This window comes from Heteronotia binoei, chromosome 9, assembly GCF_032191835.1.
Source record: "Heteronotia binoei isolate CCM8104 ecotype False Entrance Well chromosome 9, APGP_CSIRO_Hbin_v1, whole genome shotgun sequence".
Taxonomy (NCBI): domain Eukaryota; kingdom Metazoa; phylum Chordata; class Lepidosauria; order Squamata; family Gekkonidae; genus Heteronotia; species Heteronotia binoei.
Window position 1 is genome coordinate 81,185,666 of NC_083231.1, and position 24,945 is coordinate 81,210,610.

A 24,945-nucleotide genomic window follows, 5' to 3' on the forward strand; every position below is an offset into this window, starting at 1 on the left:
GCTTAATGTATTTGCTGTCCCTTGTATTTCATCTTTGTAGCCGTATGTTTTGTTAGAATAAAGATTATTTCTTTTGAGATTCTCTCTGAACATTCTTGAGTGCGGTATCCAGTCAAGACCTGGGTGTATACCAGACTGTTGGGTCCCAAAATAATCACACCAGTAATATGGTCTGGCCCTACATCTGTAGAAGATGCTTTGCACATACAGGCCCAACAGATGTGTAACGTTAGGTAACACAATAAGGGCAGAGGCAAAGTGAGGCCATGAACAGCAGAACAAAGTATGTTCATGCCATCACTGACAACCCTCCTCATGTCTGAATGCCACCATTGTTAATAGTCTATGGGAAAAAAATAAATATATGCATACACCTTGTTCCCTGGTAAAGTTACCTTGCTTGTGCCAACTACAGATGCTGCTGTTATTTTCATTTGGATTTTATCTGTATGTGAGGAATTAGAATTCATGTGTATCTCAGAATTCATCAGGCATAATTTCCCTATAGGTCAAAGAAACCCCAAAACAACATTTAGAACACAGAAAAGAATTTGTCCCCAGGTTGATAAAGTGAATGAGACAAGAGAGATTATTTTTAGTATGTAAATGTTGCATTATGTATTCAAATTACATGTAAGCAATCTTAGCAAAGTCTTGTATCAGTACTGCACTAACCATTTTGTTCTGTCCCAAGGACCACCCTGGAAATGCACAATAAGTTGTTTTTAAATGTACTTATACACTTGGAAGACTTCCAGTATATAGATGTTAAACATACTACTATTGATATGACAAACAGATCATGAAATACATTTTCTGCCTGCTGTGGCATTTTATTTCCCATTACTAGCTCTAGAATATTGCAAAAATAACAATTCCTAGTGCTGATTCAGAGACATCTAACCAAACCTAATGATCAGAATTCTAGTTCTGGCATGCTATGTTCTAATGACAGACTAAATCTCCACTGGTGCAAGAAGAGGCCCCATTTGACTCAGATACACACCCTGTTATGCCAGGGCTCATGAGACCGTCTTGGACAACAAGCCACAAGGGGTTGTTGCCACAGTGAAGAGGGGAATCAAATGAGAGAAGCCTTCACCCATCTTGCACCATTTGAAAAATCTGTAGCAGGATGGAGTTATTCAATTTGCTACTGCGCTGGATTCCTATTAGCCACCAGGCTTGTGAAACTCAAACACTCTAATTTTCTAACACATGGCCTAGCTTTGGGAAGTGAGGTGGTTTTAAGTGAGATCAGATGTAAACAGGAATTTAAATGGAGCCCACAGGTTACACAAAATTATTCAAAAGGTATAGGCTGCCCATTGTATTCGTGTGCTCTCTTCCCATAAAACAAAAACTCTTCCCAGTTAAAATTACTTGAAATGCTTTGTGACAAAGCAACTATTCCTTAAACAAAGTACTCAGTACCTTCAGGGGGAAGTAGGCCTTGCTATTATTATTAAGAATTGGTTAAGAATTTTTTTCCTTATTATACTGGTATGCAAGTAAGATACTTTAAAAATATCAGGGTTTCAAGTATCCCAACTTAACCATAAACAGTATCAAAACTGGAGAGGTTTACAGTATATAGAAAAGGCAAAATAACTCATTTTCTCTCATCAACCAATATCATCCGAGTCACAGAAACAATGCAAAACCACTCCCTCCCGCCGAAACCCAACAGTTTGGGGCAAGTAACAGAAAGTTCATTCCACAGAGCGAGAATGTGAACCACCTTAAGGCAGAAAGTGGCCAATACTGACTCTGTTATGGATGTTAACCATTCCAAATTTAAATCAAAAATAGTAGAATAAGATTCATAGCTTCCATTTAAAATACATTTAAAAGTTGGTTTTCAGGAGAGGTACAAGAGATTTAGAAACATAGTATAGTCTTTAAAACACTGTCAGAGCACAGCCAAGATCTGACTGTCACTGTATACAATCAACAACATTAGCATTCCCCCCCCCAAAAAAAGTTAAATTAAGTGAGGGGGGAGTGAATAGCCCCCTAGAATATACACAGGATTTGACAACTGGCTGCAATAAATTCATTTATTTTTGCCAGAAGTGTTCTAAAATTAAAATTTTCATAACCCTTTGGCAATCACCACATTTTGGGCACAATCCACACAAACATTTCAGTCCCACTGAACTGGAGTGCAGCATACACATTTCAGTCCCTCCCTCTGAAATCAATGGAACTAAAATAGTTTAATTCTGGATTGCATGCTTAGTATTTGGAGTATCAGGAAGTATAGATTTCAGTTTTCCATTCAATGAACAGGGCAACCCAAGAAGGATAGCAACAAGTTTCCTTCTGGGCTCCTAGTCATTATCACAATTAAATTTAACCTTGTTCCGTCCAAAGGAACAAGAATATGAAGGGGAACATACAGTTAAAACCCAGCATTGAGACTCGTACCGAAAAGGTGTATATGGAATACAGATAAAGACTGAGTCATTACAATCAGCTTTAACATTGCCAACTTCTTAAAAGACATTAACATATTTGATACAAAATTAAAACTTGAGTGGTAAGAGTATCAAATGCCAACTGGAATGTTACTTTTCCATTAACACCTATTATCTACTATTACAACGGGAACTGAAATTATATTTGGTTAGGTCAGGAAGCAATAGTTCCAACAGAAACCAAGTGGAAAATATTGATCAAAGTTTATGAATAATGGTAATAATTGGTAGAGTGACAGCATCTGTGTGTACACAAACAAAAGAGGAACTGGACCAAATGAAACTATAAAACAAGCCACTCTTCTGTGACTTCAAGCTTTCTGAATTCAATCTATTACAAATCTTTGCCTTTTTCATCAAGTGCTAGATGTTGCTTCTCAAGGGAAAGAAATGTGCCATTTTGGGCTGGTTTTTTATCATGCATGAAACCTGTTTAATAATAAACATCTGGGTTGAGTCACCAAGAAGTATAACCTGAGCAGAACTAAGCCACCCCCACCCTGAGTGGAAGCTATGAAATTAGATTAAGGTACTTGAATACTTTCAACGAGGAGGAAAGCCTCCACGGTGTGTACCCCCTCTTCCTCCCCGGAATCCACCTCTTTCCCCCCGGAAATTAGTTCGATTTCTCTCTCTGCCTCTTTCTCCACGGCCAGCTGAAGTTCCACCTCTTCCTCCACCCCTTGGTGCTCCACCTCCTCGGTCTTTTGGGGGTGGAGATTTAGGCCGGAGCCTCTCAATCTCTTCCGTACAGCCAGTTAGATGAGAATTTGGAGCTGTGAAGTAGGATGTATATGTTTCTGCATTGAAGTTGCTGTTTGTGAGTGTGGGTCCCACGGTTAGCCAGCCTAGGGGAGAGGGGAAGCAGCAGACAGAAAGTAAGTGAAAGATACACACAGATTTACATGCTTTGGTAAATTCTCTACTAAGCTACTGCAATGCACCTTGCACAGCGACTGCTTTTGAAAACCATCTGGAAACTTCAGCTGGTGTGCAACACCAACCACTAGGATGATCACAAGAACCAGCCAAAGGCAATACATAACTTTGGCACTCAAACAAGTTGGCTTTCAGTTGAGTTCTGTGCACAATGCAAGTACTGGATTTGACCCTTAAAACCCTACACAGCACAAGCTGACAAAGGAACCTGAAGAACACATCCCCCACAGATTCCTTAACTTGCTTTCAGGTCCTCAGAGGAAGTCTGCTCCAAGGTCTCTTACTGCCAGCGGTTACACAGCTGGCTGAGGTACGTACTGTGGTGGTTTATATGCTTCAGTTCTCCAAGCACAATCTAGCACTACATTCATGTGTTATACTTCACCTATCAGAGCTTTATATTTCTTTTGCATTCTGCTCCTCAGTTCTTATTATCTTCCTAGTTCTTATTACCTTAATTTAAATTACACTCCACTCTAATATGCAGTTGCTCATAATGCCCAGTACGTTGTCAACCCATTGCCCTCCCTAACTATTCTCTCTCTTGTACGAAGACTTTAAACATGATGATTAAACTTCAGAAGACTAACCTGGTCGGATTGTACTATCCCGCCCAAAGAGATGAAGGCGTCTTCTTCCAAGACAAAAATGTTCAATAATGTGAAATATTTCCACAGGTTTTTCTATGTTGCCAATTTCAGGTTCTTCTGTGATAATTAAATCAATGTCAACATTAGCATGGATAAAATCTCCATCAGTACTGCGACGGACTGTTCCTTTTATGCCCATAAGGCAATGTTCCTGGAAAAGGAATGCACATGGCAAAAAAAAAAAATTAAGCAAACTTCTAAGACTAAAAAATGCTAAGCCCTACACACATCAATATAAGGTGGGAAAACACAGTAACACAAGGGCCTGGTTTCTTTTTACTTTGGACCTCTATTTTACATTATCAAGGGGTAAAGTGCAACACGACTCAGCTTCTATATTCAAATGAATGCTGGGCCTTTGGATCAGGAAATCTAAAAGGCAACGGAGGTGGAAAGATAACTAGATTTACCTTACTGCACTATGAGATTGTTTTATGTGGCTTCTTTCAACACAATGATCCTGTTAGTGAAATGGATTAGTTTTAGCTGTCTGTATTTCAGATGTTATACATTTTGCAGGTATTATCTGTCAGCTTTAATGCTGTCAGCATTTTGATAACCTGTGTCTACTGTGGAGTGCAAAACTGTATCTGCAATGTATCTTGTAATGAAGATGGAGTCCATGATACTTCAGAAAGCCTCTTTGAGTAAAAAGCCACAATGGAAATGTAGGGATGATCATGCAGTTATGATCCACAATGTGGTAACAACACTGGACTGCACAACAGATTTGTTCCTCCACATCTTTAATACAAACCAATGGTCTGTGTTCAACCTGCAGTTCTAGTACAGAATCCCTCCCCTCAAATGATCTACTGTAGGAGGTAAAATAATACTGAATTGTCTATTGCTTTCCTGCTAATGTGGAGAAAGTTTTACAGATTTAAAGAGTTGCTTACTCCCACAAGATGAACTGAGTTGGAAAGAAAACAAACTTGGAGGGGGGAGAGATGAAATGTGATTCTCCAAAATCACATCTCTGAAAAAGCCTTGAATTTCTTCCTTGCTTCCTAAAAGGAAATGTCATTTGACCACTCTAATAAGATGATAAGACATAAAAAGTAATTAGAAAGTCTGGTCTTCAAACAGTGGAGTACTTTTTAATGTTCCTGGTGACACGTAAAAATGTGCTACAGAGAATAGTGAATTGCTTCTTTTGGAGATTCAGGTCATCATCTACGCAGCAACCATTTACAATAAAAGTTCTACAGACTTTTCAGCAGCCACAAAAAGGATAAAACAAGCAGTAGAAAATCCTGCTCAAGGCAGAACATATGTTTCCAAAAAGAGTTTCCAAAGTAGAGTTTCTTTTAATAGAAGTTACACAGCAAGAGTCTGTGAAAAGTTAGTCTTCCCAAATTATATATTTAAAAAGATAAGGAAAAATACAGCCATAAATCCACCTAGATTGGCACCAAGTGCTAAAAAATTTGCAGTCCAGAAACAAATTATGCTTTCTCTTTTAATCTATATATTTATGGGCATGAACACAGATGAGATGTTTTTCAGCATAAATTCCATTGTTTTTTTACTAAAATCCTGATTTCCATCTTGTTTTCTCTAACTGATCCCATTTCATTCAACATCTGCTTCCTCTTCCCACAGACTAGATGTGAAATAGCTTTCCCAAGTCATAAGTACAGCTAACCCACCTTCTTCTAAATCCTGAAAAAAACATACCCCCTGGTTTAATGCTATTCACACCCAGCTGGCACCTCCTATTCTGGAACTGACTGCTAACTTTCTCTTATCCCCGGTCGCACTCCTCTGCCACCTACTCATTCTCTTTGTTCTGCAGTTGTGGACATGTAACTTCTCTGTCGAATGCTCAATAAGCAATTTCCAAAAAGTCAGTTTTATACAGATTTTTTTCCTTGCAAACCCAGCTCCATTGTAGATGTTCACTGCAGAATGCTATGGGATCTCTGCTAACTTGTTTAGCAGATAACCTATAAGGGCAGCTCAGGTGAACTGACACTCAGACTGCCTTTTCTTTTTCAAAATTAGAGATGACTGTTAGTGGTTAAGTTCCATGCACAAAGAAAGTCTATATAATTGATGTAAGATTACTTGTGGTTGTATAGGGATTAATCTGCTTTTGAAAGTATGACACCCAAAAGGGCAATTTTCCCTGGATCATAAAACACTGATTTACTGAAGTCACCAGATGGTTTCCACAAAACGGCAGACAAGAATGAATAATCATTTCCAGATTTCTCGCAGGAGTTTCATAAATGAAAAAAACCCAGAAGAAAAATGATCTCTGGATATGGGGTTGGATCCAGCCAGCTTCTTCACTCCATTTTGTCCAATTACCCTTCCTGTTAGAGCCCCTACCCCACATGGCTTTTTGCATGCAGGTCCCAGAACAGTCTCTTTTGGTGATCAATGGAGAACCCTCCCACCTTTTTCACAGGCAAAAACACTGCCTGCTCCAGCCCTTCTATTTGACATAGCTGTCTCTGGTAAATGGTGGTGAGTTTTAAAAAGGTAAGACCTTGGGCTAATCAATACTAGAGTTTCTAGGTCTATATTAAAAACAACTGAGACAGTACTGAAGATTACTAAATTAGATTTTGAAACCAGTGGCACCTTTAAGACCAACAAAAGTTGATTCAAGGTATGAGCTTTCCTGTGCACGCACACACTTCAGATATAGAAATGGAAGCTAAAATTCATATATGTAGGCAGATGCCTCTACATAGATGAACAGCAAATCAGCATACAAATTAATGAAGATATTTTGACATATGCAAAGATTAAATTGCAACAAGCAGCTAAGGTTACAGGTCACAATATGTTTGGATTTAATTATGGGAAAAACCAATGGAGTAATAAATATGTCAACGTAGGGAACTAATGTGTAAAAGTATCTTTCTTAATTGTTAAGAGTAATTGAGAATTGAGATTACTAAATCAGTCATCAATCAGGGCACCAGGCAAAAGTGGCATACAAGTAAAGTACCTATGCATCAAAATAAGTTTCTAGAATTTTTTGTCAAAACCTAAATAAGTGTTAGCCCAATGAAGTACATACCAAGATTTAAGAATGTATACTAAGGATGATCATTTCTATACAAACGTACATAAACAAATTTGTTCAATCATTTCTCTTCCTTGTTCTCCTCTCCCAAATTATCTTGTTGCGTCCTCTTTAAAAATCTGAAAACTCACTGGAGTACAGACTCTTCTTTCTTAGTTCTACATGCATGAAGTACAGAGAACCACAAGTGAATTGTGTCCACCAGCTGCTTACTGCTACAACCTCCTGCCCCACCCCCACATTGAGGATCAGGTGACGGTCATAAAACAGCACTGTCAGCTGCAGCTGGAAAGGGGGAATCTACAGCAATGACAGTCCCTTCTCCCTTGCTCAACTACTGTTCAAATGATTGGGGAATCCGGATTGATTCCAGCTCTATGTATGTCAGTGGTGTTGTACAGATATTAAAAAAAGAACTCTCAGTGTTAAACATATGTTGAGCAACAACATGCCTGGAACTACCACTGTTAGGACAACTGTCAATAAAAATCTAGTGGCAGTTTTGGAAGAGGGCAATTTGAAGCAGAGAGGAGGGAAGTGGGTACCTAAATTCCTCCCCCTTGCAAACCTCCTCTTCCCAAAGCATCAGATTATTGACACAATAAGTATAATTAGGCCTCAAAGCTACTCCTCTGAAATCACTGCTGCAAGCAACATTAATGGAATTTCCAAGGACAACAATCATTATACAAACAGCTCCATAGAACATTCTCTGTCTACCCTCAGTGCCCATGAATTCCCAGTTATTCTTATATCTCTCAAAACCTGCTCTTCCCTGGATTGATTATCCTAGTCAGAGGCAGAACTGTTTCTAAGCAACTGCAGAAGTTCAACGGGAAGTGCATCTATGTCTGCATGGAAGGTGAGCCTAATCCCAAAATGCCCTTGGGGAAACCAGAAGAGTATTTTCAGTCTTGACACCAAGATGTGTTATTTACATTTCAATGTAGGGGTCAATGTAGTTGACAAAATGGAAGTCAATCACATTGCACCCCCAACTATAGCAACAGGTTGGCACAAAGAGAACTATACAAGGCATTTTACCCATTCTCCATCCTCTCCCTGAAGGGTGACGGAAGGGTAAAATGTTTCCATGAAGCTTTAATCTGCATTTCAATAAGAATGAGTGAATAAGAGCATTCATATGCTCACCAAAAGAGCTTCATGAAGCTGTTAGTTGTAGGGAAGAGATTTAAATATTTACTTGGAGCAAAGAAATCCACAAATGGTAAAAATTAGATACCCATTTTCTAAAACCATTATCATATAAACAAATCTTTGAAGAAAGCAAATAGAAGTTAATTACCCTGCAACTGTTTTTTTTCCTGAAACAGCTACCAATAGCTACAATGCATCTGGTGTTTGTTTAGATCAATTGAGATAGTAAAGGAAGAAATTCAGCCCAAGATGTACCTTTGTTCGTTGAAAGACAGCCTTTGGGTCTAGCGTCTTGGTCTTCCCAGGATTGTTTTTATTGGTTTTAATCCAACAGATATCTTCACATCTTCTATAACCCCATTTGCGCAAGCACTGAAATATTTCAATGCAACAGCAACAAAATAAGGTAAGAGCTTTCTAAAACATATCAAAGCATAAGAACAAGGAGTCCTACCATATCTAAAAGCTCTCAGCTGGGAATTCTGTAGGGGAAGATGAATTAAGAGCTCAAGAGAGGCTGATAAAACAGATCTCCACTATGCTATCTCCTAAAGATGACATAACGTCAAAACAGGCAGAATATGCACTAAAGCTTTTAATGCACAGATGCATCAGAATAGCACTAAACATTCTTAAGGGTTTCCTCTGCCTTTATAGTGCCATTATCAGTATCTGTGACCTTCAGCAGAAAACACAGCAAATTGCCAGCAGATGCTTCTCTGATTTTGGGGGAAGTTTTAAGAAACTGGTTATCTATAATGTATAGAATTTCAGAATTTGATTAATTTCTGCCTAAATCCACTAGCTATAGCAACAGCAAAGAGATAACCTTCATTAAAAATAAAACTATAAACTAAGAGCCATTTTGAATATTCTGACATAGCTTCCTTTATTTTATCTTACCATTCTGCCAAGATCCAGACCTTCACCAGAACCACACCAGAGGAAGACAAAGGACCGCAGGGAAGCAATTTCTTCAATGTCTAGCTTCATGATCTACAAACAAATAACCCACAAATGGTCATGTTCTAAGAAAAATGCTTTGTTTAAATATAAAACAGGATAAAGACAGCCATGTTCATCCTGGTAACAATGTCCTCATGATCTTACCAACATACAGTTTCTTTCCAAAATGTATCTTGTTCTCAGCTCTTCTACAAATGTGTCCTTCAGTTAGACAAATATTGTTACAAAGTCATTGTCCTCTGTCTTCATATGTCTAGCTACCCTTGCCTTTAACAGTAGCCAAAATATTTCAAAGGTAGATTGCTTGGCCTGTACAAGGCTGGACTATAAACACATCCTTTGTGATTTTTGTTGGTGACAAAAAAATGATGCAGGAGTAAGCACATACACTTCCTAAGAAATATGCACAGTGTTTGCTATTCCAATAGCTAAAAAAAAATCCATTAGAACAATACAATACCACTCACTAACCATCAAAGTGCATTCATTCTCAGGAACTGTGCATGACCTAAAGTACAAGATAATCATTCTTAAATAAACGCTGATCTTTGATTAGTACCTTCTGAGAAAGTACAGAAATCATGGCAGAAGCATAAAAAAGAAAGAAAGAAATGCCCTATCTGGTGGGACCCCACCCCCAATCAAGAGTAATCAACTGCAGATGTGTACAAATGGAAGCAAATTCTTACTAACAAGTAATAATCAGTAACATGAAGAAGATCAGGGACCAACAGAAGTATTTCTGAAATTTCATAAATCAGCCATTTCAAGATTATGTAAGGAACCTATCCTCTGCACACCTCGTGATTTTCACTGACATTATCCTATTATATTGGCTGTTTCTACAGAACAGCTTCTACCCACAGATTTAAAAACAAAACCATAAAAAGAGGGACCAATTTCAACTCTCCTTCAGCAATTTCTCTATGGAAATGAGAACTCTCCCCACTCCATCAGTCATTACTACAGTCCTAAGAAGGAAAGTTTACCAGGTTACCTGTGCTCTTCCTCCTCTTTCCCCACTGCTTCTCCTTGCAGTTAGGCACAGCTCCCCCTTAGCCTGAGTCCCTGGCCTTTATGCAGACCCTATTGGTGAAGCACACTCCCTCATGGGTCTCTGATTCCTGTGAGATTAGTCCCACCCAAAGAAGGAAAGTGTGGCTGCTAATCAGGTGCTACCTTAATTATGGCCAGCCCTGCCTCCTGATTTGGGCCCTTCCACCTGGGGATTCTTTCCCACCAGCTAAACTGGCTTGGTGCCAGGTCCAGCATCCCTGCAGGGACTTTCCTTATTACCTTTAGTTAGGGATGCATCAGTCCTAGAGCTGTACCCACTTGTATTTCCTGTCTATCCTTATCTGTCTGTTGTTCTGGCTCTCCTCCTGGGGCTGGAAGGAACTCCATCGTCTGGTGACTGTAGTTAGGGATGCTAGCATTGCCTGTTCCATGTCCTAGATTTCTAGTAAGTTCAGGGATGCAGGGGCTGCCCCCAGACATCTGCGAAGGTATATCTGACTCTAGCCAACATAAATGCTCTCACCTTATCAGAAGATCAACATGGCATCCCTCAGGATCATTTCTTCCTCCCATCCTACCACTCTCATCCCTCTAACATTAAAGAATGCAGAATAATCCCACTCATGCTGTTCCCCCAATTTTCTCTTTCTTGGATGTGGCTTTATGCTAGCATTAAGCAATCTTTCTCATGTTCCAGTAGCTTCAGAATTGTAGGAAGTAAAAAAAAAATAAAAGGCTGTGTAAGTAATGGAGAATGGCAATATCACAATACTTTTTAAGATAATAGTTCTGAGACAGGAAGTGGCCTCAGCCAGAGAATGCAAGGAGATTCTAACAGGAGATAAGCACCGTAAAATAAGAGTAATTTCTTGCAACTACAGGATGGGGTGCTCAAAAGAAGCCTGAAGTTGTAAAACAGAACTGTACAAAAGAATTTGGGAAGCTAGCAGAGCCTGAACACAAACATTAGGTCAGCCTTAAGGCCATCTTTTTCCATAGGCAATTCACCTCATCCCAAGTCCAGCACTTTTCATTAGCGGTGATGCCAGTCTCTCTGTAATACTCTTCTAGTGGTGGTTCCAAAAGAATCACATCAAACTTGGATTTTAGCTCACGAACATCAAAAGCCTCCAGGTCAGCTTGTAAATACCTATTTATACAAATGAGCAACAACATTGTTTAGATTAGTTAACACAGTTCATACCCACTACATCGAGAAATTTTCAGCATTCCACTAAATGATACAACTTTACACTCTGGGCAAAATGTACACAAATGACGACTCTGCAAAGATTGTTTTATTTTCATTTACATGGACAGCAATATTTTCTCACTCTGAAGGTGCCGTTCAGTGACTGTACCAACGAAAGATCCAAAAATGCACTTTGAAAAACAAAAAGAGTCCCTGGGCTCAACCCATGGTATTCTTGCTTCAGATTTGTAAAGCAGCATTAAGAATAATTGTCTGCAATGCACAGAAATCTTAAAGCAAATCTGATTCCCATTAAATTCTTGCAATGGGGGATGGAGCATTCAAAGAAAGTCTGAAACTGTTAAAACTGAACTGTGCACAAGAATTTGGGAAGCTAACAGAGACTAAACATTAACATTAGGCTAGCCTTAATGCCATTTCCCTCCTGCACAGTTAGCTAGCTTCACCCCACATCTAAAGCAGCTAATTACTTGATTCTCTTCTCATCCATTTTATCCTCACCACATCCCTGTGATGTAGGTTAAGCTGAGAATGTGTGACTGACCCAAAATCTTCAGCAAGCTTTCATAGTAGAGTGGGGATCTGAACCTGGATCTCTAGCCCAGGGGTGTCGAACTCATTTGTTATGAGGACCAGATCTAACATAAATGAGACCATGTTGGGCCGGGCCATGTCGGGCTACGCCATGTGTGTACCTATTTAAGATTAGGTAGCAGAGATATAAACTTTATAAAGGACAAAGAAAAACATTTATATAGCCTTTTAAGATGAAACCGAACGAATATTACGCTGCCTTGGATAAACAGCGACTGTAGCACCACTATATTGTTTTAGCTTATTTTTAAAATTAATTTATATATTGTATTTATACTGTTGATTGATTTTATCTGTTATTGTCATACCATGATACTGTATCATGTTCTGTAAGCCGCCCTGAGCCTGCCTTGGCGGGGAGGGCGGGGTATAAATAAAAACATTATTATTATTATTATTATTATTATTATTATTATTATTATTATTATTATTATTATTATTATTATTATTATTATATAATATTAAAATATGTTTAAAACGTTAGCACTTGTTGGTCTTAAAGGTGCTTTCTTTGTATTTCTCCCTTGGTATCCAGGGAACTGAGCAAAAGAAGCTCAGGCTCTTTCCTTCCTTCCCTAGGGGAGTGTGGAGAAGGAGCCTCAGCCAACAGAAGGAAGAGAGGCTTGGCTTAGTAGCTCTGCTGTGTGATTGAGAGAGCCTGGAAAAACAATCTCTGCCTCCCCCTCCTTTCCTCACCAAGGGAGGAGCCTCAGCCAATGGACAAAACAGAGGTTTTGCTCCACAGCTCCTGTGCAATTGAGTAAGCCTTGCAAAGCAAACTGTTATGCAGAAGGAAGCAAGATATAAGAAAACGACGACTGCAGATTTATACCCCACCCTTCTCTCTGAATCAGAGACTCAGAGCGGCTCAAAATCTCCTACATCTTCTCCCCTCACAACAGACACCCTGTGAGGTGGGTAGGGCTGAGAGGGGTCTCCCAGAAGCTGGCCTTTCAAGGACAACTCCTGCGATAGCTATGGCTAACCCAAGGCCATTCCAGCAGGTGCATGTGGAGGAGTGGGGAATCAAACTCGGTTCTCCCAGATTAGAGTCCGCACACTTAATCACTACACCAAACTATAGGGAGAAGGAAGCAGATGACAGCCAGTTGCTCGGGGGCCTGATTCGGCCCCTGGACCACATATTTGACACCCCTGCTCTAGCCTCTACATCACACACAATAAATCCACCAATAGTGCAATCCTACACAGAATTACACCCCTCTAAGCTCATTGACTTCAGCAGGCTTCGACAGGTGCAATTCAAGTACTGAAAACAATGTGGATGCATTCTTTGGAAGTGTACATTGTTTAATTTATAAACACAACCTCAAAATAGAACATGCAAATCTTACACAGGTGCTGACGGAATCTGAGTTTCCAGACAATTAAAGTTAAGCTGCCCTAGAGAAAAGAATCAAGCCTGTCAAATGTACTTACATCGGGGGAGTGTTAGATTTAGATATTAGCTCATCCTTCAGCCTGATGAGCTCCCTGAGTTTTGGATATTCTTCAAATCTGTCCGCTAAGCCTGAAAGTAAAATATGCCAATGTTATTCTGCAGAATGACTTTCCTCAATAACTGGACACGGGAAAAGAAACCTTGTATACTTGAAGTGCACTCTAGCCAAAACTTTTAATTACAAACCGAACACAATGGCAAAATTTAGCTAAATACTGAACAGAAATATGTTGCCACCCAATGTTGTATTCACTTCTTTAAAGCCAGTAGTTAAGTTCTTCCAGAGCTGTGACATATATATAAGCTTAAAATAAATCACAAAGGCATTTTTCCTAAATCTTTCAAGAAATTAATTCATACACACACACACACTATTCCGCAAAGCACCAAAGTATGATAATAGCACTATATAAAATAAACTTCCAAAATTAATGTAAAAGGTAGCTTAGGGCATTTTTTGCATGTACACATAACTTTAAAAAAAATTGGCTATATTATTTAAGTCTGCATTTAACTGTTGCACATGTTAAAACATGTGTTACAGCTAAAGATCATGGCATGAAATCTCAACATACAGATTCAGAATATTCTGTAAGTGAATGTTTTAAGACCGTTTCACAGATGCTTAACTGAATGCACACCACTTACTAGCAAAAGAATGCGTGAAATCTAATTTTCGTAATGGTGCACACTATCTTAAGAGGAATTCTAACATTTAAATCTAAAACTCTACCCATACTGAACTACATGTTATATGATTTGATGAAAAACATTACTTTTACCATTTTATATAGAAGGCAGACACCAATATTTATGATGTTTTCGCTCAGGCTAAATTAAGGCATGACAGATTTATTAGAAACCAGACACAGTAATTACCTAACATAGTTCGATGAACCACTGCCATATATACTAAACAAATGGTGGTTGTTAGACTAGCACAGCTTTCCTCTGGACAATAATCAAACCTGCAACCCCAATGAGGCAACATGAAGAGAGCTCAAACGATGCACTTGTGTTATTCTGACATACCCACATCTCTGATAAAGTTCTGAGGCCTGTGTCCAGTATCCACAAAGTGCTGACAGTAATCATTGTGAGGATTTAAACTCTGAGTCCCCTAGAAGAAGGGAAATATCCAAGAATAAAGATTGGCATCATGAAGCACAGATCAGACTCTCCCTCTCTCCCATTCCTGGTTGTGTATCAACACAATTTGGACGTTCTTAACTCCATGGCTAGACTGTCTTCAAATCCCAACTAATATAAACTGTATACCCTTATAATATGATTACCATAATGCACAGTACTCCATTTGTCCCTTTTGTAACAAATGACATATAGCTCATATATCTGAAATATTTCCATTGCCTATAAGAAAGCAAAGAGCTACCTAGCTTTGGCATCAAAACATCCACTTAGCCCCAACAAGGGCCAGGGCCTTTTCAGCTCTGACTCCAGTCTGGTGGAACTCTTTGCTGAGTGAGATCATGGCTCTGTGGGACTTATTACAGTTCTACAGAGCCTGTAAGACAGAGCTATTCTGCCAAGCCTCTGACTGAGGTGGCAGGCATCCAGTTACACTGGCCTCCCCTGCTCAACCCATCCCTTTTATTCCATCTTAGTTATCCCATGTTCCATCCCCCAATCAACTTTTCCATCTGGGCATACATGTAGTATCTTCTGGGAGCTTCTGTAATATTTTTGCCATCTTGTGGTTATGCTATTGAGATTTAAAATTGGATTATTATTTGACTGTTTTAAAATGTTATTGCGTGATTGTTTTAAAATGTTATTATTTGATTATTTTAAAATGTTTTTACTTAGTTGAATTTTGTGAACCACCCTGAGCTTGCTTGCGGGGGGGGGGGGGGACAGGTTAGAAATAGAATAAAATAAAAAGAACACAATCAACAATCATTTTTAAGGATGCAGCTTTCCCATCTTTATGCATAATAAGATCAGTTGTATACAGAGAAGAAGCCCTGCTGGATTAGACCAGTGGTCCATCTAGTCCAGCATCCTGTCTCACACAGTGACCAACCAGTTCCTTTTATGGCCAACAACACAGCATAGAGGCTGAGGCCTTCCCCTGATGTTACTTCCTGGCACTGGTATTCAGGGGTTTATTGCCTCTGAATAAGGAGGTTTTCATCAGTCACCATGGCCTGTAGCCACTGACAGATCTCCATAAATTTGTCTAACTCCCTGGTTACAACTTTATAGTTTGTTACTGATCCTGTGACTTAAGAGTAATTAAAAAAACAGGATTAACAAGGTATCTGAGAACAAGTCTGTTAATTGAGGAGAAATGTTAGGGCCTAAATTATTCTTTTCAGTTACTTTGGGTGCAAAAGCAACATAAGGTCGGAGAGTCTAATGACAACACCAAAACAGAGGAATGAGTTACCTTAAGAAATGTGCTGGAATCCTTGTAAATTTCTTCTTCATAGGGCAGGTTCTCTTCCTCTTGCTGCAGCTCTACTTCATCCTTTGGAATAAAGCATATTTTATTCACATGTAGAGACAGGATGTTTCTCTTCTCATTATCATTCTGCTTCTTAATGAAGGAAGAAGAGGGCTCAACACTCTTTTTGAGATACAGCAACCAGAATTGTACACAATATTCCAAATTTGGCTGTAACCATTTTCTTGCATTATAAGATGACTATATGACAGTTTATCCCCAATCTCTTAAAAAAATTTACTTTAAAAATTACTGCTCCACGCAGTAAGTAGGGTTTTTCAGCAAATTATCCACCATAACCGCATGGTTCTTTCCTTTTCCCCCCTTTTTAATTCTGTCACCATGGTTAATTCTGTCACAACAGATATGTAAAAAGGATTTTATGTTCCAACATACATTACTGTGTACTTACTTATGTTGAATTTCAGCTGTCCTTCTATTGCCCATTCACACAGTTTTGAAAGGTTCCTTTTGAAGCACCCTGCAATCCTTTTCACCATTCTAAAACAACATTACTACCTCACCAATGCCACCAACTCAAGATCATTTATTAATTAAATTGCACCTGCCCAGCATACCTCTCTCTGAAACCCTATCTGATCAACTCCCTCCATAGCGTTCATTTATTGCCATTCTCGTTTTACCATTTACTAAAGCATGAAAGGACAAGCCCTCTTATCCCAAGATGGTCATATTTACTGAAAAAATGTGTCACACACAGAATTAAAATAGATTTGACTTTGCCTCTAAAATTTTTACTGCAGTAGAGGTAACAGGTGCAAGAACAGGACTAGCAGAAACTGTTGCTTGTGCTCACAATTTTTAATACCTTGATTTAAACATTTCTCATTTAAATCCATACTGCTTTCTGAACTTGGGAGACTTTAAATACCAGATAAGAGAAGAAACCATGTAAAAAAGCCAGTGAAATGGCAGAAGGATAAACACCTCTGGATCTAACAACTGCTCACTGCTTTACTAACAATATCTGTGTTTTTTTTAATATTTAAGACCACATCTGAAAATGGATACATTTATTTCCCAGTTACAAATGTAACATCATGCTTGGAGTACCATAGCTAATCAAAATGTCCAGTATTAGCATCCTACAAGAAGACAAGCTCCTCTCACTAGAGATGCTCATTAATAAATAAGTAATAAATAATAAATTAAGGCTTCAGAAGATGACTATCAATGTAGTATGCAGCTACAGCATTAAAATTATTTTTCCATACATATTGTTATAAAAGCAGGTGAGTCTTGTTCCAAAGCCATTAACGAAGAGATTTAAGGAAGATATTAAAAACCAATAAATTATAGATTGTGGCCTAAATTATTAAAGCTGCCATCGATAAAGACATCTGAAAAGTCAGTGTTCTTTTAACAACCAAAACCCAGATCTTTGCATTTAGCACATCATTAGCGAATTCACTACTACCTTACCTTATATTCTTCTACTTCTTCTTCATCGGCTTCCCCCTCATCTGGAAATTTACGCTTGGCATTTGGTGCAGAGGTATCATAAGCAGCCCTACATGTAGAAAAAGAACATTTCATAAGCAAGTTGGGTGCCATCAATATGCAGATGACACCCAACTCTATCTGCTGTTGGATGGCCGGCCTGACTGCGTCCCTGAGAATTTAGACCGGGCCTTGCAGGATATGGCGACTTGGTTGAGGAGGAGCGGGCTAAAACTGAATCCAGCGAAGACAGAAGTCCTTTGTCTGGGTCGGGGCGCTCAGGAAGGGGAAATACCTCTTCCGGTCTTCGACGGGGCGCCGCGAGTCTGGGAGTTTTACTGGAGCCTTCATTATCAATGGAGGCCCAGATTGCAGCCACTGCCAAGTCAGCATTTTTCCATCTAAGGCGGGGAAGGCAGTTGGCTCCCTTCCTAGAGCGCCAAGATCTGGCAACGGTACATCACGCAACGGTCACCTCGAGATTGGATTACTGCAATGCCCTCTACATGGGGCTGCCTCTGTACCGAACCCGGAAGCTGCAGCTGGTGCAGAATGCAGCGGCTAGACTGTTGCTGGGGCTTCCTAAATGGGAGCACATACAGCCTGGACTGTGCGAGCTGCACTGGCTGCCAGTTATATACCGGGTTCGTTACAGCCCTATATGGTCGAGGACCTGTCTACCTTAGGGACTGTCTCTCCCCATATGAACCCCAGAGAGCACTGAGGTCAGCCGGAAAAAACTTGTTGACTACTCCCGGACCGAGAGAGGTGAAGCTGCAATGCACCCGTAACCGGGCCTTCTCCTCTGTAGCCCCGAACCTATGGAACCAACTTCCAGAGGAAATGCGGACCCTGCGGGATCTTGAACAATTCCGCAGGGCCTGCAAGACCTTCCTCTTCCGACTGGCTTTCGCTGACGAAGAAAGAAATTGCTAATGATAACCGCCATCATAAAAGAACAAATAGCATTAGCACTTTTATTAATTTAATTAATTTTAAACTTAATCAGAATTTTAATGTTTAAATGTAATTTGTTTTCTTTGCCTTTCTTTATATAGTTGGAATTTAAATGATGCTGTTAGCTGCCCTGAGCCTGCTCCGGCAGGGAGGGAGGGATACAAATAAAATTATCTATCTATCTATCAAAATGACTGAAAAGGTGATTTAGTATTATCTTTAAGATTTTGCTTTAGTTCCCATGGAGTCAGTCACCTACATTTTCATTATTCCTCTTTTTTATTATTAATCTTCTCCTGAATTTAATAAGACTGACTGGAGAAGAACATCTACTCAAAAGACCCACATGTTGGAATATGTTTTCTCTTCTACTGCCAGTGCAGTCACCTTGGAATCCACACCGGGGAGAAAGGCAGAGTATAAATGAAGTTATTAAATAATAAATAAATATAAAGCTTTATGTTAACTTCTGCTCTTTATCATGAGTAATGTTCAAATGCCCTGACTTGGAAGGTCCAGGCTAGCCCGGTCTTATCAGATCGCAGAAGCTAAGCAGGGTTGGCCCTGGTTAGTATTTGGATGGGAGGGAGAGCACCAAGGGTTGCTATGCAGAGGCAGGCAGTGGCAAACCACCTCTGAATGACCCTTGCTCTGAAAACCCTACTGGATTGCTACAAGGTGGCTGTAACCTGCCAGCAAAAAAAAAAGTTAATATTCTGCAGGGCAATTCATTATGGTTTATTTTAAAATGTGTATTTAAAATATTGTATTGCAAGGCATCATAAAGAGCCATAGTTTTATTTGAGCATAAAAATAGTTGTAGAGCAAAAAGTGCTTTTGAAATGGTGGTTCAGGATCCAAATGTCAGTCACCACTCTCTGATAAGAGGGATCAGAAAGGCAATTACTTTGACAGAATTAACTACTAACATTAAATACACTTATCAGTATCAGAAGCTGCTGTGGGCACACAACAGGTGGGAAAGCAAAAGTGTATAGGGTCCCTGATTGCTTAACAAATGCCTATTCCAGTAGAGGCTATTGAAAAATATTAATGTTCAATAATGTGAACTCAGCCTTCCATTTTATAACAATGTATGCCATGGTAGACCTACCCCCTTCTAAGCTACAGATCCAGTGGAGGCAGTTGTAACTCTTTTGAGCACTGCACTGTGAATTACTTGGAGAATTTTTTTTTAGTTAAAAATGATTCATATATAGGAACAATAATAATATTATATGAAATTTATTAAAGACTATGCAGATGGAAATACTATTTTATTTTTCAGTTCTTAGTTTTCATGCTTTTTTTATGACCATGAAAGAATTTCTTTCTTTTAGTCTGCTTCATACTGTATCGGTGAGCACAAGCTTGTTTAAATCAAACAGATAAGAGCAGACTGATAAAGTCCTACCTGAGGGGCAGGTATAAAGCTGGCAGTAGCACTGGCCAGGTTTGGAGCCAGGATAAACTCACCCCAAGTAGGCCACTTACTGGTGGCAACTTGCACTAGAGTTAGAGTTGTTCGTAAAAACTTGTGTCTGAAGTTTTTAAAAAGTTTTTAAATAAATGAATGGAACTTCTAAAAAAAGAAGACAGGCAAGAGAACTTGATATGCACTATGTGGTTTTTATTGACAAAGGGCATTCATCTAAGCCAGCCATTACTGACTGTGTGACCAAGGGGGCCTTGGGAAAGCACTCTCCTGGTTTGCTTCTAGCAAACTGGTTTTTAAATGTTCCTTTAGAATTTTAGAGCTGAATCCTGCTTCTAAGAGCAAAAAGCCTTTGAAAGGTAGCAGTTAGCATTCTCTCCCTCCATCCCCTTTAATGCTTCCAGCATGAGAACTGTTATCAACCCTCCAGTAGTACAAACCTGCATGTTTCTCTTGTTTCAGCAATCTCCCTTTGCTCATCTTTGCTATTTAATACTGCACCGATGCTATCAGCACTTTCTGCCCCCAACTGAAGGGAAAGCAAAATGAAAACATTATGCAGCCAGTTATTAATGTTAACAAAAGAAGCAGATGTAAAAGTGTAACAGTTCTACCATTTACAATTAAAGATTTCTACCTTCATAAAGCTTTTCCCACTTTGTTTCACACCTCTGTATCTAAAGTGAAATAGTGCTATTACAATTCCTGCCAAAAGGAAGATAGATTTAATCAACAGTTCAAAGAGTTCCACTGATCTCACCCAAGAATCCCAAGTAACAACAATGCAGCCACCAAATTTACACAACTCATTTCTAGTGCCAAACCACTCCATATACATTATTTGGGCCCTTTGCTGACAGCTAGCGTCCTACTAAATAATGCAGTTTCGATCCACTTTCCAACTGGATTTTACTGTGTGAACTGGCAAAATCCAGTTTGAAAGTACATTGAAAGTGGATTGAAACTGCATTATTTAGCATGTGTGATCACAGCCACTGAATCCCAACCAGTCATGAGATTATGTTTGTTTGTTTGTTTACCTGAATGATTTTTAATTGTATTTTTTGCTGTTGTCAGTTTGTGGCACCACATATTTGCTGGGGAGATTCAAGCATTGAAATATGGAAGAAAAATACTCTGTTCCTACACTATGAGCGCAATCCAGAGCAGGGGGGGTGAAAAGTGTTTTGGGAGCAGATGAGCCGCTATGTGGACGCAGGAAGGGTTTACGCCGACGTATGACTGGCGTCATCACAGTGAAGGGGAGTTCCATGGGCGGGGGGCTGACCAAGCACCACTCCATCTGAGGGTAGCGGTGCCTGAGGGCTGTGCCTGAGCATAGGCGGAAGTGAGGCAGAGCGTGGTGTTCAGGCAGAGGAGGGGTGGAGTTGGGGGCGCGGCCAGGCTTAGGCGGGTTCCTGAGCAGTTTGGCCCATGACACCCCCCCCAGAGGTGCAACTTTATGCCTGCAAAAACGACGGCGTGCCCCATAGGCACTCATTGAAACCAAAAACAAAGGTCGCCTCCACCGCTGCAGAAGCTCGGAAACCCCTTAGGGAGCAGCATGTTTGCCTCGCCAATCCCCTCACGCCTTGGGCTGACAAGCCCCCTCTCTAGCACCCAATCGTGGTCTCCCCCTCCTAGAAATACTTCTGTTCTGGCCTCACACAACTCAATTATTAAGGAGAGGAGTGCATGGTGGGAAGCTCTGCCAGCGAGCTCCCGGCCATACGGACTTAGAGTGAGGGACAGATAGGCACGTTGGTGACGGGTTTTGCATCTTGTGGTTGCTTTGACAGTATCTGTGACTTGCGAGGTGGAGAGAGGTCTCTCCCCTGGAGCTAACTGCTCTTGTTTTCAGGTCTCCGTAGGTGCCGGGCTCCCAGAGGCTCTGCATGCAAGGACTGTTGCCCATGGCTGGGTAAGTTCCACTGTCCCCTCCCCCTCCCCTCGCTCTCAACTGCTCGGTGTGCGAGCGTCTCTGGCAATTAAACCAGGCAGTTGGCTCCAGCAGGGGGCATCTGCTGACTTCACTCGCCTGTGCTGCCGCCTGCTCCCTTCCCTTGGTCTGCCCTCTGCCACGTTCCCAACCCCTGGTGGGGCACAGGGCATGTGTGTATGGCAGCTGCTCTGTTGCAGGGAGGTGGGTCAGAGACTGTCCCTTTAGCAGAGCGCTCGGCTGAAATGCAGCCTGCTCTTCCAACCACCGCCCCTGCAGGTGCTCTTGATCTGTCTCCGTTTTGCAGGTGGGACTCCAACACAGAGGCTTCCGCGTGTGCCGCTCCACTACCCCCCCACACTCCCTCAGCTGCTTCTGCCCACTGCTCAGAGCGGAGCCCCGCCCACGGCAAGACTGCCCAGCGCGCACCAGGGAAACTGCTGCACTCTGTTCCGGAAAAATAAAGTCTGAGCTGTCCCCTCTGTTGTCTCTCCTGCTTGGCATATGCTACACGTTCCCAGGGCAACCGTCAGTGGCCTCTCTGAGGGAGTGCCTGGGAGAGGGCAGACTTGGTTCTTGGGGGCGGGGAATGGGCTATGAGCCGCCATGCTGTCCCCCACGTGGCTGGACAGGGGCGGAAGGGTGCCGCCCCTCAGCATTCCTGGGCTGACGGTCTACCTGGCCGCACAGAGCTGCTGTGCGCTGGGCACTTGGGGGGGTTGCTGAAGTGGATGCATGCCCAGCTGCTCGCACTCAGAGTTCTGCAGCCCCCAAGGGAGGTGTTCCTTGCACATAGCAGGGGGCAGCAGCAGGGCAACACCGGGGGCGGGGCTCTGAGTGGTGGTGTCTTTTGGACTTGGTCTGGCCACTCCCAGACACACATTCCAGCCGCTGTCTAGGACAGGGAACTCCTATACTTGGCACTTCCTGCTTCTCCACGCATGCCACTGGCCGCCAGCCTGTCATTGGCAGAGTCTCTGACAGCAGGAGGGAGTGGGGGGATTGACGGCCTCTCAGGCATGGGCTTTCCGCCCCCTTGCCCGGTCAGTGCAATGGGCTGGCCAATCTCATGGTCCCGTGCGAGCCTGGGTCTCCCCACCCCCACCTCAGCAGCGGGCCAATGGCGTGCGCCTGGGCAGAATCACCATGGCGACGGGTTCTCTCTCGCTCGTCGGGCCCCTCTTCCCTCTCCCAGCATGGCGTGCCGTCTCCCCTTTGGAAGCCAACGAGCAGCGCCGTAGATCCGCCCACGCCCAAGGGGCCACCCACCACGTATGTCTGGATTGGACTGCCCAACTCCAATCCAAATTGCCCTGCACGTTCCCGGAGCAACCCCCCCCCGCCCCGTCAGAGGTTTTTTTTGAAGTTTCTATTACACACTGGGAGATCCAATCTCACACACACTATACATTTCATTCAATAAGGTCACAGAGTCAGTACATGGATAAGCTGACATTTCAACAACAGAAATGTCTCATTAAATTTTGTTTATGCAGCTAATGAAATATATATACAAGCAGAATACAGCACTCAGTTTAGAATACTGACTAACATCTATTCCATGATATGTTTAATCAGGAGAAAAATCCACGGAATTCAGTAAGGCTTAAGCCAAAGGAAACACTGACAAGTCCTCAGCCTAAAACAGATTCACCTATTCACACAATCAAAAAATTAACAGCACAACTGTTTTTCTTCTATTATTTCTAAACACAGGAATTTGTAAGGAAGCAACTGTAATAATATACTCTATGCTTACATAAACTGTAGCATACATGTAAGGTAGAGAAATGCTCACAAGGACTTTTATTTTCACATGCCTGTAAGTACGAGTCCTCAAGAGCATTCTAAACAAAATTTACACTGGAGGAACTGTTCTTTAATCAGATAATAAACAGAATTCAGTTTAGAAATATAGCCGCCAACTCTGTCCCACTAGAATACACAAGTGATGAATTCACTGGGAAAATATGTTGTCTAAAGTAAAAGGGAGGAAATCAGTTATCCCATAATTGTAAGAAATTGTCTTTTACTTCTGAATCCTGCCTCCAAGCACAGGACTGTCTCTCTCTCTCTTTCTTTTCACTCATTCATCTGGAAACCTGCAAATTTATTACCTGATCCCATTGCATACTCGGTACACTTTATTGAACTGAAGCAATGAAGAATTTGTATCACATTTTTCCTTTGCCAAACACGGAAACTGCCATCATTATATCCTGCACTTCCTCCAAGTACTTACAGGTAGCCCATATCTCCCTCACCCCTCTGTATTTGCAAGACAGGTTACCCCTAGAAGCAGAATGGCCAAAGAAAATCCTCTGGTTCTTCCAGGTAAAAAGTTCTATGGATTTGATTCTCAGTTCAGATCTCTATCCACACCAGCTCTCCATTTTATCAGAAGGGCCTTATAAGGCTCACTCCTGAGGCCAATTTATGAGGATATGTTAAGGCAGTAAGACAAGCACGTTCCCTGGGCAAATAAACCTCAAGGACCAAGGAACAAAACCCTAGTTCACACATGAAGAAAGAGGCAGAACCCTAAAATGACAGAAAGGACTGCACCTATTCAGGCACAGACTCCAGCTGTGGAAGTTCCTTCACATTAATTACATACACATACACACAAGCGAGCTGGAAGGAGGGAGTAACTATTTCCACTCTTTATCGGTTGTTTCTCCACCTGCAGAGTGTTTAACATTCCTTTCATCTGCAGTGGTTCTGTCCATTCTTCCATCTGATTCTCCTACATGTGTGAACAAGGGCTATGCTGCAGGAACACCCAGAACCTGGTACTCCTCCTCGCCTACATAGTGACGAGACGGGTCTGCACCCCCTCCGTGGTACCCACCCAGGCACTTTGCCCGCAGGTGTCCGACGTCACACCAGGCCAGTGCGGGGACAGCGCCTACCATCTCCCCCCTCTCTGGAACTGAAGACTAGCAGGCGCGTCACCACCGCGTGCCAAAGGACGGCCCTCCCTTAAAGAACAAGCCAGGCAGCCGAGTAAGAAACTACCTGCTGGGCCAGGAGCTGCCGGCGCAATTTCTGCCGCTCTCTAATCTCCTGCAAGCGGCTGTTCATCCTCCTCGAATGAACGCGGGAGCTAAGGCTGCGCCGTCTAGCCGGCGCCTATTAAAAACGTCACTTCCGACTCCCTTCTT

The 24,945-nt window shown here is 41.4% G+C and overlaps 1 protein-coding gene across 1 annotated transcript; it reads right to left on the bottom strand.

Moving 5' to 3' along the window:
* Positions 1 to 592: 592 nt before the first annotated feature.
* On the bottom strand, positions 593 to 24,940 carry METTL14 (methyltransferase 14, N6-adenosine-methyltransferase subunit). Its single transcript, XM_060246862.1, has 11 exons — positions 24,800 to 24,940; positions 20,283 to 20,371; positions 17,433 to 17,520; positions 15,933 to 16,013; positions 14,555 to 14,642; positions 13,501 to 13,591; positions 11,262 to 11,403; positions 9,174 to 9,266; positions 8,526 to 8,642; positions 4,010 to 4,220; positions 593 to 3,328 (listed from the first exon to the last, which is right to left on the bottom strand). Exons 1-11 carry the CDS (start codon positions 24,863 to 24,865, stop codon positions 3,024 to 3,026), a joined length of 1,371 nt encoding a protein of 456 aa, XP_060102845.1. The 5' UTR covers positions 24,866 to 24,940; the 3' UTR covers positions 593 to 3,023.
* Between the last annotated feature and the right edge of the window lie 5 nt (positions 24,941 to 24,945).

Bases quoted from the DNA above. Each gene is read 5' to 3' on its own strand.
- METTL14 (XM_060246862.1), bottom strand. From the start codon at position 24,865: ATGAACAGCCGCTTGCAGGAGATTAGAGAGCGGCAGAAATTGCGCCGG. The intron at 13,592-14,554 runs GTATGTCAGAAT...TTTTACTTTCAG, and splicing joins GAACTTTATCAGAGATGTGG to GCTTAGCGGACAGATTTGAA. The intron at 4,221-8,525 runs GTACATCTTGGG...TTCCTTTTCCAG, and splicing joins CTGTCTTTCAACGAACAAAG to GAACATTGCCTTATGGGCAT.